Here is a 13,708-nt window from a genome sequence, read left to right as displayed (position 1 = left end):
TATATGAATGAGTGATGGTACAGAGCAGCATACAGTAGATGGTATCGAGTACAGTATATACATATGAGATGAGTATGTAGACAAAGTAAACAAAGTGGCATAGTTAAAGTGGCTAGTGACATAAGAATGCAGTCGATGATCTAGAGTACAGTATATACATATGCATATGAGATGAATAGTGTAGGGTAAGTAACATTATATAAGGTAGCATTGTTTAAAGTGGCTAGTGATATATTTACATCATTTCCCATCAATTCCCATTAGTAAAGTGGCTGGAGTTGGGTCAGTGTCAATGACAGTGTGTTGGCAGCAGCCACTCAATGTTAGTGATTGCTGTTTAACAGTCTGATGGCCTTGAGATAGAAGCTGTTTTTCAGTCTCTCGGTCCCAGCTTTGATGCACCTGTACTGACCTCGCCTTCTGGATGATAGCGGGGTGAACAGGCAGTGGTTTGGGTGGTTGATGTCCTTGATGATCTTTATGGCCTTCCTGTAACATCGGGTGGTGTAGGTGTCCTGGAGGGCAGGTAGTTTGCCCCGGTGATGCGTTGTGCAGACCTCACTACCCTCTGGAGAGCCTTACGGTTGAGGGCGGAGCAGTTGCCGTACCAGGCGGTGATACAGCCCGCCAGGATGCTCTCGATTGTGCATCTGTAGAAGTTTGTGAGTGCTTTTGGTGACAAGCCGAATTTCTTCAGCCTCCTGAGGTTGAAGAGGCGCTGCTGCGCCTTCTTCACGACGCTGTCAGTGTGAGTGGACCAATTCAGTTTGTCTGTGATGTGTATGCCGAGGAACTTAAAACTTGCTACCCTCTCCACTACTGATCCATCGATGTGGATAGGGGGTGTTCCTCTGCTGTTTCCTGAAGTCCACAATCATCTCCTTAGTTTTGTTGACGTTGAGTGTGAGGTTATTTTCCTGACACCACACTCCGAGGGCCCTCACCTCCTCCCTGTAGGCCGTCTCGTCGTTGTTGGTAATCAAGCCTACCACTGTTGTGTCGTCCGCAAACTTGATGATTGAGTTGAGGCGTGCATGGCCACGCAGTCGTGGGTGAACAGGGAGTACAGGAGAGGGCTCAGAACGCACCCTTGTGGGGCCCCGTGTTGAGGATCAGCGGGAGATGTTGTTGCCTACCCTCACCACCTGTGGGCGGCCCGTCAGGAAGTCCAGTACCCAGTTGCACAGGGCGGGGTCGAGACCCAGGGTCTCGAGCTTGATGACGAGCTTGGAGGGTACTATGGTATTGAATGCCGAGCTGTAGTCGATGAACAGCATTCTCACATAGGTATTCCTCTTGTCCAGGTGGGTTAGGGCAGTGTGCAGTGTGGTTGAGATTGCATCGTCTGTGGACCTATTTGGGCGGTAAGCAAATTGGAGTGGGTCTAGGGTGTCAGGTAGGGTGGAGGTGATATGGTCCTTGACTAGTCTCTCAAAGCACTTCATGATGACGGAAGTGAGTGCTACGGGCGGTAGTCGTTTAGCTCAGTTACCTTAGCTTTCTTGGGAACAGGAACAATGGTGGCCCTCTTGAAGCATGTGGGAACAGCAGACTGGTATAGGGATTGATTGAATATGTCCGTAAACACACCGGCCAGCTGGTCTGCGCATGCTCTGAGGGCGCGGCTGGGGATGCCGTCTGGGCCTGCAGCCTTGCGAGGGTTAACACGTTTAAATGTCTTACTCACCTCGGCTGCAGTGAAGGAGAGACTGCATGTTTTCGTTGCAGGCCGTGTCAGTGGCACTGTATTGTCCTCAAAGTGGGCAAAAAAGTGATTTAGTCTGCCTGGGTGCAAGACATCCTGGTCCGTGACTGGGCTGGGTTTCTTCTTGTAGTCCGTGATTGACTGTAGACCCTGCCACATGCCTCTTGTGTCTGAGCCATTGAATTGAGATTCCACTTTGTCTCTGTACTGACGCTTAGCTTGTTTAATAGCCTTGCGGAGGGAATAGCTGCATTGTTTATATTCGGACATATTACCAGACACCTTGCCCTGATTAAAAGCAGTGGTTCGCGCTTTCAGTTTCACGCGAATGCTGCCATCAATCCACGGTTTCTGGTTTGGGAATGTTTTTATCGTTGCTATGGGAACGACATCTTCGACGCACGTTCTAATGAACTCGCACACCGAATCAGCGTATTCGTCAATATTTCCATCTGACGCAATACGAAACATGTCCCAGTCCACGTGATGGAAGCAGTCTTGGAGTGTGGAGTCAGCTTGGTCTGACCAGCGTTGGACAGACCTCAGCGTGGGAGCCTCTTGTTTTAGTTTCTGCCTGTAGGCAGGGATCAGCAAAATGGAGTCGTGGTCAGCTTTTCCGAAAGGGGGCGGGGCAGGGCCTTATATGCGTCGCGGAAGTTAGAGTAACAATGATCCAAGGTTTTACCACCCCTGGTTGCGCAATCGATATGCTGGTAAAATTTAGGAGTCTTGTTTTCAGATTAGCTTTGTTAAAATCCCCAGCTACAATGAATGCAGCCTCCGGATAAATGGTTTCCAGTTTGCAAAGAGTTAAATAAAGTTCGTTCAGAGCCATCGATGTGTCTGCTTGGGGGATATATACGGCTGTGATTATAATCGAGGAGAATTCTCTTGGAAGATAATGCGGTCTACATTTGATTGTGAGGAATTCTAAATCAGGTGAACAGAAGGATTTGAGTTCCTGTATGTTTCCTTCATCACACCATGTCTCGTTAGTCATGAGGCATACGCCCCCGCCACTCTTCTTACCAGAAAGATGTTTGTTTCTGTCGGCGCGATGCGTGGAGAAACCCGTTGGCTGCACCGCCTCGGATAGCGTCTTCCCAGTAAGCCATGTTTCTGTGAAGCAGAGAACGTTGCAGTCTCTGATGTCCCTCTGGAATGCTACTCTTGCTCGGATTTCGTCAACCTTGTTGTCAAGAGACTGGACATTGGCAAGAAGAATGCTGGGGAGTGCTGCGCGATGTGCCCTTTTTCGGAGTCTGACCAGAACACCGCCTCGTTTCCCTCTTTTTCGGAGTCGTTTCCTTGGGTCGCTGCATGCGATCCATTCCGTTGTCCTGTTTGTAAGGCAGAACACCGGATCCGCGTCGCGGAAAACATATTCTTGGTCGTACTGATGGTGAGTTGGCGCTGATCTTATATTCAGTAGTTCTTCTCGACTGTATGTAATGAAACCTAAGATGACCTGGGGTACTAATGTAAGAAATAACACGTAAAAAAAATAAAAAAAAATAAAAAAGTATAGTAATATCGTAGTAATAGTATAGTAATATCATAGTAATATCATAGTAATAGTATAGTAATAGTATAGTAATATCATAGTAATAGTATAGTAATAGTATAGTAATATCATAGTAATAGTATAGTAATAGTATAGTAATATCATAGTAATAGTATAGTAATAGTATAGTAATAGTATAGTAATAGTATAGTAATATCATAGTAATAGTATAGTAATAGTATAGTAATACCATAGTAATAGTATAGTAATAGTATAGTAATATCATAGTAATAGTATAGTAATATCATAGTAATATCATAGTAATATCATAGTAATAGTATAGTAATATCATAGTAATAGTATAGTAATAGTATAGTAATATCATAGTAATAGTATAGTAATAGTATAGTAATATCATAGTAATAGTATAGTAATATCATAGTAATATCATAGTAATAGTATAGTAATATCATAGTAATAGTATAGTAATAGTATAGTAATAGTATAGTAATATCATAGTAATAGTATAGTAATAGTATAGTAATAGTATAGTAATATCATAGTAATAGTATAGTAATAGTATAGTAATATCATAGTAATAGTATAGTAATATCATAGTAATAGTATAGTAATATGATAGTAATAGTATAGTAATAGTATAGTAATATCATAGTAATAGTATAGTAATATCATAGTAATAGTATAGTAATATCATAGTAATAGTATAGTAATAGTATAGTAATAGTATAGTAATATCATAGTAATAGTATAGTAATATCATAGTAATAGTATAGTAATAGTATAGTAATATCATAGTAATAGTATAGTAATAGTATAGTAATAGTATAGTAATATCATAGTAATAGTATAGTAATATCATAGTAATAGTATAGTAATAGTATAGTAATAGTATAGTAATATCATAGTAATAGTATAGTAATATCATAGTAATAGTATAGTAATAGTATAGTAATATCATAGTAATAGTATAGTAATAGTATAGTAATAGTATAGTAATATCATAGTAATAGTATAGTAATAGTATAGTAATAGTATAGTAATATCATAGTAATAGTATAGTAATAGTATAGTAATAGTATAGTAATATCATAGTAATAGTATAGTAATATCATAGTAATAGTATAGTAATAGTATAGTAATATCATAGTAATAGTATAGTAATATCATAGTATAGTATAGTAATATCATAGTAATAGTATAGTAATAGTATAGTAATAGTATAGTAATATCATAGTATAGTATAGTAATATCATAGTAATAGTATAGTAATAGTATAGTAATAGTATAGTAATATCATAGTAATAGTATAGTAATATCATAGTATAGTATAGTAATATCATAGTAATAGTATAGTGATATAATAGTATAGTATAGTGATATAATAGTATAGTATAGTGATATAATAGTATAGTATAGTGATATAATAGTATAGTATAGTAATATCATAGTAATATCATAGCAATAGTATGGTAATATCAGAGTAATAGTATAGTAATATCATAGTAATATAGTAATAGTATAGTAATATCATATAGTATCATATAGTAATATAGTAATATCATAGTAATATAGTAATAGTATGGTAATATCAGAGTAATAGTATAGTAATATCATAGTAATAGTACTGTCAGAGTAATAGTATAGTAATGTCATAGAAATATAGTAATAGTATAGTAATAGAGTAGTAGTATAGTAGTAGAGTAAATATAATATATAGTAATAATAATATCATAGTAATATCATAGTAATAGTATAGTAATATCAGAGTAAAGTATAGTAATATCAGAGTAGTAGTATAGTAATATAGTAATAGTATAGTAATATAGTAATAGTATAGTAATAGTATAGTAATATCAGAGTAGTAGTATAGTAATATAGTAATAGTATAGTAATATAGTAATAGTATAGTAATAGTATAGTAATAGTATAGTAATATAGTAATAGTATAGTAATATCATAGTAATAGTATAGTAATATCAAAGTAGTAGTATAGTAATATCAGGGTAGTAGTATAGTAATAGAGTAAAGGTATAGTAGTATAGTAATAGAGTAAAGGTATAGTAATATAGTCATAGCATAGCCACAGCATAGCCACAGCATTACCTTGTCAGTAGAGTTGAGGTCAGCGCCATGTTCTATCAGACACTCTACTATATCAGCGAACCCCCTGGCAGAGGCGGTGAGGAGGGGGCTCTCTCCCTCCCTGTTCTTGGCATTAACCTGGCACCCCGCCTGGCATAGTGTCCTGGCCACCGAGGAGTAGCCATGCCACGACGCACAGTGGAGCGGTGTCTCCTGCTCCTGATGAGGAGAGGAGGGGGTGGGGGGGAGGTTATAGGGACACCCACATGGCAGCTCCTAATCTAGCTGAAGTAGCCTGGCACCAGTCTGTTTGGGCCTTACCCACATGGCAGCTCCTAATCTAGCTGAAGTAGCCTGGCGCCAGTCTGTTTGGGACTTACCCACATGGCAGCTCCTAATCTACCTGAAGTAGCCTGGCACCAGTCTGTTTGGGCCTTACCCACACGGCAGTTCCTAATCTAGCTGAAGTAGCCTGGCACCAGTCTGTTTGGGCCTTACCCACATGCCAGCTCCTAATCTAGCTGAAGTAGCCTGGCACCAGTCTGTTTGGGCCTTACCCACATGGCAGCTCCTAATCTACCTGAAGTAGCCTGGCACAACGCTGCTATCCCTCCTGATCTGATGGTTGGTACAGAACAACGCTGCTGTCCCTCCTGATCTAACGGTTGGTACAGAACAATGCTGCTGTCCCTCCTGATCTAACGGTTGGTACAGAACAACGCTGCTGTCCCTCCTGATCTAACGGTTGGTACAGAACAACGCTGCTGTCCCTCCTGATATAACGGTTGGTACAGAACAACGCTGCTGTCCCTCCTGATATAACGGTTGGTACAGAACAACGCTGCTGTCCCTCCTGATCTAACGGTTGGTACAGAACAATGCTGCTGTCCCTCCTGATCTAACGGTTGGTACAGAACAATGCTGCTGTCCCTCCTGAAATAACGGTTGGTACAGAACAATGCTGCTGTCCCTCCTGATCTAACGGTTGGTACAGAACAATGCTGCTATCCCTCCTGATCTAATGGTTGGTACAGAACAATGCTGCTATCCCTCCTGATCTGATGGTTGGTACAGAACAATGCTGCTGTCCCTCCTGATATAACGGTTGGTACAGAACAACGCTGCTGTCCCTCCTGATCTAACGGTTGGTACAGAACAATGCTGCTGTCCCTCCTGATCTAACGGTTGGTACAGAACAATGCTGCTGTCCCTCCTGATATAACGGTTGGTACAGAACAATGCTGCTGTCCCTCCTGATCTGATGGTTGGTACAGAACAACGCTGCTGTCCCTCCTGATCTAACGGTTGGTACAGAACAACGCTGCTGTCCCTCCTGATCTAATGGTTGGTACAGAACAACGCTGCTATCCCTGATCGAATGGTTGGTACAGAACAATGCTGCTATCCCTCCTGTCCCGAAGCCACTCTTGTGTTGTCTTGGCTGTGTGCTTAGGGTTGTTATCCTGTTGGAAGGTGAACCTTCAACCCAGTCTGAGGTCCTGAGCACTCTGGAGCAGGTTTTCATCAAGGATCTCTCTGTACTTTGCTCCGTTCATCTTTCCCCGCGATCCTGACTAGTCTCCCAAGTCCCTGCTGCTGAAAAACATCCCCACAGACTGATGCTGCCACCACCATGCTTCACCGTAAGGATTGCGCCAGGTGTCCTCCAGACTTCACACTTGACATTCAGGCTAAAGAGTTCAATCTTGGTTTCATCTGACCAGAGAATCTTGTTTCTCATGGTCTGAGAGTCCTTTAGGTGCCTTTTGGCAAACTCAAAGCAGTGCCTTTTACTGAGGAGTGGCTTACGTCTGGCCGCTAAACCATAAAGGTCTGATTGGTGAAGTGTTACAGAGATGGTTGTCCTTCTGGAAGGTTCTCCCATTTCCACAGAGGAACTCGGGAGCTGTCAGTGACCATCAGGTTCTTGGTCACCTCCCTGACCAAGGCCCTTCTCCCCGATTGTTTGGCAGAGTGACCAGCTCTAGGAAGAGTCTTGGTGGTTCCAAACGTCTTCCATTTAAGAATGATGGAGGCCACTGTGTTCTTGGGGACCTTCAATGCTGCAGAAATGTTTTGGTACCCTTCCCCAGATTTGTGCCTCGACACAATCCTGTCTCGGAGCTCTACAGACAATTCCTTGGTTTTTGCTCTGACATGCACTGTCAATGATGGGACCTTATATAGACAGGTGTGTGCCTATCCAAATCATGTCCAATCAATTGAATTTACCACAGGTGGACTCCAATCAAGTTGTAGAAACATCTCAAGGATGATCAATAGAAACAGGATGCACCTGGGCTCAATTTCGAGTTTCATAGCAAAGGGTCTGAATACTTATGTAAAAACCTGTTTTTGCTTTTTCATTATGGAGCATTGTGTGTAGACTGATAAGGATTTTAAAATTTTTATTTTATCAATTTTAGAATAAGGCTGTAACGTAACAAAATGTGGAAAAAGTCAAGGGGTCTGAATACTTTCCGAATGCACTGTACCTCATCAGGTTAACACGTGACATACCTCATCAGGTTAACACGTGACATACACGTGACGTACCTCATCAGGTTAACACGTGACGTACCTCATCAGGTTAACACGTGACATACCTCATCAGGTTAACACGTGACATACCTCATCAGGTTAACACGTGACATACCTCATCAGGTTAACACGTGACATACCTCATCAGGTTAACACGTGACGTACCTCATCAGGTTAACACGTGACATACCTCATCAGGTTAACACGTGACATACCTCATCAGGTTAACACGTGACGTACCTCATCAGGTTAACACGTGACATACCTCATCAGGTTAACACGTGACATACCTCATCAGGTTAACACGTGACGTACCTCATCAGGTTAACACGTGACATACACGTGACATACCTCATCAGGTTAACACGTGACATACCTCATCAGGTTAACACGTGACATACCTCATCAGGTTAACACGTGACATACACGTGACGTACCTCATCAGGTTAACACGTGACATACACGTGACATACCTCATCAGGTTAACACGTGACATACCTCATCAGGTTAACACGTGACATACCTCATCAGGTTAACACGTGACAGACATTATGCACTTGTCTCATTTACACTCTGTACAAAACATTAGGAACACCTACTCTTTCTATGACAGACTGACCAGGTGAATCCAGGTGAAAGATAGGATCCCTTATTGACGTGTAGATGAAGAGGAGGAGGTTAAAGAAGGATTTTTAAGCCCTGAGACAACTGAGACATGGATGTATTATGTGTGAATGGACGGGGTATGGACAGGGTATCAGAACGGGGTATGGTAGTAGGTGCCAGGCGCACCGGTGAGTGTCAGGAACTGCAACGCTGCTGGCTTTTTCACGCTCAAACATTTAACGTGTGAATCAAGAATGATACAGTACAGTATTCAGTACAAACTCAGAACGTACGCTCTGACTGGTCTGTGAATGTGTGTGTGTGTGTGTGTGGTGCGTGTACACGTACCCTGTCTGAGAGGTCTGGGTTGGCATGGATACTACACAGGTATTGGACCACATCCACGTTGCCATAGCGAGCTGCCACGTGGAGGGCTGTCTCTCCACTCTGTAACAGCAACACAGCATCAACACGAGTCGTTACCCCTCCAAAAAGCACCAGAAAGGATCGACACCCACCATGTCAGATCCTTCTCAAATCATTTCTGTTGTTAGAAACAGATAAGAATTCCTGCAACATTATTTCGTTTAAATATATTTAGATTTTTTTTAAATTCTGCTAATGGATTGCACTCCAAACTGCCCTTTTTAATTTTAGGATTCATATAATATGTAATAAATATAGTACCTAACATCCGATTTGAAGCAAACTTTTTAGTAACAGTGAGTTAGACATTGGAATCCAAAGGTCATACTCAACAGTTTCCCGTGTGTATCAAGGATGGTCCACCACATAAATGACATCCAGACAACTTGACAACTGTGGGACGCATTGGAGTCAACATGGACCAGCATCCCTGTGGAACGTTTTCGACACCTTGTAGAGACAATATGGACCAGCATCCCTGTGGAACGCTTTGGACACCTTGTAGAGTCAACATGGACCAGCATCCCTGTGGAACGCTTTGGACACCTTGTAGAGACAACATGGACCAGCATCCCTGTGGAACGCTTTGGACACCTTGTAGAGACAACATGGACCAGCATCCCTGTGGAACGTTTTCGACACCTTGTAGAGACAACATGGACCAGCATCCCTGTGGAACGCTTTGGACACCTTGTAGAGTCAACATGGACCAGCATCCCTGTGGAACGCTTTGGACACCTTGTAGAGACAACATGGACCAGCATCCCTGTGGAACGTTTTCGACACCTTGTAGAGACAACATGGACCAGCATCCCTGTGGAACGTTTTCAACACCTTGTAGAGTCAACATGGGCCAGCATCCCCGTGGAACGCTTTGGACACCTTGTAGAGTCAACATGGGCCAGCATCCCTGTGGAACGCTTTAGACACCTTGTAGAGACAACATGGACCAGCATCCCTGTGGAACGCTTTGGACACCTTGTAGAGACAACATGGACCAGCATCCCTGTGGAACGTTTTCGACACCTTGTAGAGACAACATGGACCAGCATCCCTGTGGAACGCTTTGGACACCTTGTAGAGTCAACATGGACCAGCATCCCTGTGGAACGCTTTGGACACCTTGTAGAGACAACATGGACCAGCATCCCTGTGGAACGTTTTCGACACCTTGTAGAGACAACATGGACCAGCATCCCTGTGGAACGTTTTCAACACCTTGTAGAGTCAACATGGGCCAGCATCCCCGTGGAACGCTTTGGACACCTTGTAGAGTCAACATGGGCCAGCATCCCTGTGGAACGCTTTAGACACCTTGTAGAGACAACATGGACCAGCATCCCTGTGGAACGCTTTCAACACCTTGTAGAGTCAACATGGGGCCAGCATCCCTGTGGAACGCTTTCAACACCTTGTAGAGTCAACATGGACCAGCATCCCTGTGGAACGCTTTGGACACCTTGTAGAGACAACATGGACCAGCATCCCTGTGGAACACTTTGGACACCTTGTAGAGTCAACATGGGCCAGCATCCCTGTGGAACGCTTTGGACACCTTGTAGAGACAACATGGACCAGCATCCCCGTGGAACGCTTTGGACAACTTGTAGAGACAACATGGACCAGCATCCCCGTGGAACGCTTTGGACACCTTGTAGAGACAACATGGACCAGCATCCCTGTGGAACGCTTTGGACACCTTGTAGAGTCAACATGGACCAGCATCCCTGTGGAACGCTTTGGACACCTTGTAGAGACAACATGGACCAGCATCCCCGTGGAACGCTTTGGACAACTTGTAGAGACAACATGGACCAGCATCCCCGTGGAACGCTTTGGACACCTTGTAGAGTCAACATGGACCAGCATCCCTGTGGAACGCTTTGGACACCTTGTAGAGACAACATGGGCCAGCATCCCTGTGGAACGCTTTGGACACCTTGTAGAGACAACATGGACCAGCATCCCTGTGGAACGCTTTGGACACCTTGTAGAGTCAACATGGGCCAGCATCCCTGTGGAACGCTTTAGACACCTTGTAGAGACAACATGGACCAGCATCCCTGTGGAACGCTTTGGACACCTTGTAGAGACAACATGGACCAGCATCCCTGTGGAACGCTTTCGTCACCTTGTAGAGACAACATGGACCAGCATCCCTGTGGAACGCTTTGGACACCTTGTAGAGTCAACATGGGCCAGCATCCCTGTGGAACGCTTTGGACACCTTGTAGAGACAACATGGACCAGCATCCCCGTGGAACGCTTTGGACAACTTGTAGAGACAACATGGACCAGCATCCCCGTGGAACGCTTTGGACACCTTGTAGAGTCAACATGGACCAGCATCCCTGTGGAACGCTTTGGACACCTTGTAGAGACAACATGGGCCAGCATCCCTGTGGAACGCTTTGGACACCTTGTAGAGACAACATGGACCAGCATCCCTGTGGAACGCTTTGGACACCTTGTAGAGTCAACATGGGCCAGCATCCCTGTGGAACGCTTTCAACACCTTGTAGAGTTAACATGGGGCCAGCATCCCTGTGGAACGCTTTCAACACCTTGTAGAGTCCATGACCTGATGAATTGAGGCTGTTCTGAGGGGAATAGGGAGAGTAACTAAATATTAGGAAGGTGTTTCATGTTTTGGTTGTTGGGGTGGATTTTTGTGGGGGGTGCCTGGATGACTTTTGACCACTTATTTGTATTCCTTATGTCTTACTCATTGTTAGAAAAAATGTTTGGTCCAAAACGGATGTTTGGTACTATATAAATTAAAATGGACTATTTGGGTGCATTCATTTCGCTTATTTTCTCAGAGAACAAATTATATTTCAACAAAATAATGTTTCTGGCTCATCTGCTCTATTTCTAACTCCAGAAACCATTACAGAACAATTTAAATGTTGGGTGTCATGGCACAACAACACACACAAACACAGTCCTTCTGAAGTATAAACATCTACCCACAACCACTCTGTGGTGAAACACCATTTGATTTCCATTGACGTGTTCTGTGCCGTAAAACACCAGTGTATCTGCTGATGCCATCCTGGCCAGTCGGTCGGCGTAGTGATCTAGAGAGGTGGAGAGGCACTGAGAAAGGAGGAGTGAAGCATCTCCATCAGGGGGGGGGGGAGTGAAGCGTCTCTAGCACGGTCTCCATGGCAACAGCAAATAAAGCAGATAAATCCAGGAATGATTGAAACTCTGACGACTGAGCCTCCTGCCTAAAGGTAGTGTGTTAGGACTGGCGTACTATTGTATACGCGTGTAACCGACCGTCATGGACGAAGACTGTCATGAAAATAAACATTAAAACCGAATTATTTAAAAATAATATACATTTACTGAACAAACAACTGATTGTAGACTAGATGGCCAGGCTTTCGTGTGACAATTTGACTGGTAAACTCGCAATGGCTGCCTGGTTTTGTGATGAAATTACTTCCTTGGTAACGAAGAATGTTATTCAAATTATGTTAACTAATGTGGCTCATGCAATTCAAAGCATTTTTTGCAAAGTCAGATGAGTTGACAACAAATCACAGCTCATATTGATGGGCACACTTCCTGCTTTTACTTCCTGCTTTTACTTCCTGCTTTTACTTCCTGCTTTGCTCCTCGCAACGGTTGCCAGTCCACCCATTATGACATCACTGACTTGAATGGGAAAATCATTCTATTCATGGCCAATTTACCCAAACCTCCATGACCGTCACAGCCGTAGTGTGTGGGGAGGAAGGGGCGTGAGCCGCTCGAGGGGCCTGATGGACTGACGGTCATGGAAGTGTGTTGTGATCGTGGTATTCAGGGCCTGGGGTGAGTGTGGGGGATCACCTTATCTTGGACGTCCAGAGGGCAGGCCTTTTCATGCAGGAACCGGAGGGTCTCCACGTGTCCGTGTCTCCCTGCGTAGTAGATGGCGTTCGCTCCACTCTGAGGTTCAATGGGTAAAGTTAGACACTGGGATGTGCAGCACAAATGGTTCAAATGGGCACCATGCGATTACTTAAGCTACATTAGAATGGTCTGTAGGGTGTCTGTTACTCACACCTCATCCCACCTCATCACACCTCATCCCATCACACCTCATCACACCTCATCCCATCACACCTCATCTCATCCCATCACACCTCATCCCACCTCACCCCACCTCACCCCACCTCATCCCACCTCATCCCACCTCACCCCACCTAATCCCACCTCATCCCACCACACCCCACCTCACCACACCTCATCCCACCTCACCCCACCTCATCCCACCTCACCCCACTTCATCCCACCTCACCCCACCTCATCCTATTGATCAGAAATACAGTGTAGACATTGTTAATGTTGTAAATGACTGTTGTAGCTGGAAACGGCTGATATTTTATGGAATATCTAAATAGGTGAACAGAGGCCCATTATCAGCAACCATCACTCCTGTGTTCCAATGGCACGTTGTGTTAGCTAATCCAAGTTTATCGTTTTAAAAGGCTAATTGATCATTAGAAAACCCTTTTGCAATTATGTTAGCACAGCTGAAAACTGTTGTCCTGATTAAAGAAGCAATAAAACTGGCCTTCTTTAGACTAGTTGAGTATCTGGAGCATCAGCATTTGTGGGTTCGATTACAGGCTCAAAATGGCCAGAAACAAAGAACTTTCTTCTGAAACTCGTCAGTCTATTCTTGTTCTGATAAATTAAGGCTATTCCATGTGAGAAATTGCCAAGAAACTGAAGATCTCGTACAACGCTGTGTACTACTCCCTTCACAGAACAGCACAAACTGGCCCTAACCAGAATAGAAAGAGGAGTGGGAGGCCCCGGTGCAC

The 13,708-nt window shown here is 43.8% G+C and overlaps 1 protein-coding gene across 3 annotated transcripts in view; it reads right to left on the bottom strand.

Annotated features, from left to right (window-relative positions):
• Positions 1-13,708, bottom strand: part of dapk1 (death-associated protein kinase 1) — a 206,973-nt gene that overhangs the window by 70,776 nt on the left and 122,489 nt on the right. For all 3 annotated transcript variants that reach the window (XM_065026935.1, XM_065026936.1, XM_065026937.1), the window contains 3 exons: positions 12,729-12,827; positions 8,808-8,906; positions 5,334-5,531 (listed from right to left, as the gene is read on the bottom strand). In XM_065026935.1, coding sequence (XP_064883007.1) covers positions 5,334-5,531; positions 8,808-8,906; positions 12,729-12,827 — 396 coding nt within the window. The remainder of the gene's footprint in view (positions 1-5,333; positions 5,532-8,807; positions 8,907-12,728; positions 12,828-13,708) is intronic.

Source organism: Oncorhynchus nerka, linkage group LG13, assembly GCF_034236695.1.
Source record: "Oncorhynchus nerka isolate Pitt River linkage group LG13, Oner_Uvic_2.0, whole genome shotgun sequence".
Lineage (NCBI taxonomy): Eukaryota > Metazoa > Chordata > Actinopteri > Salmoniformes > Salmonidae > Oncorhynchus > Oncorhynchus nerka.
This window is presented reverse-complemented; position numbering and strand designations above follow the sequence as displayed.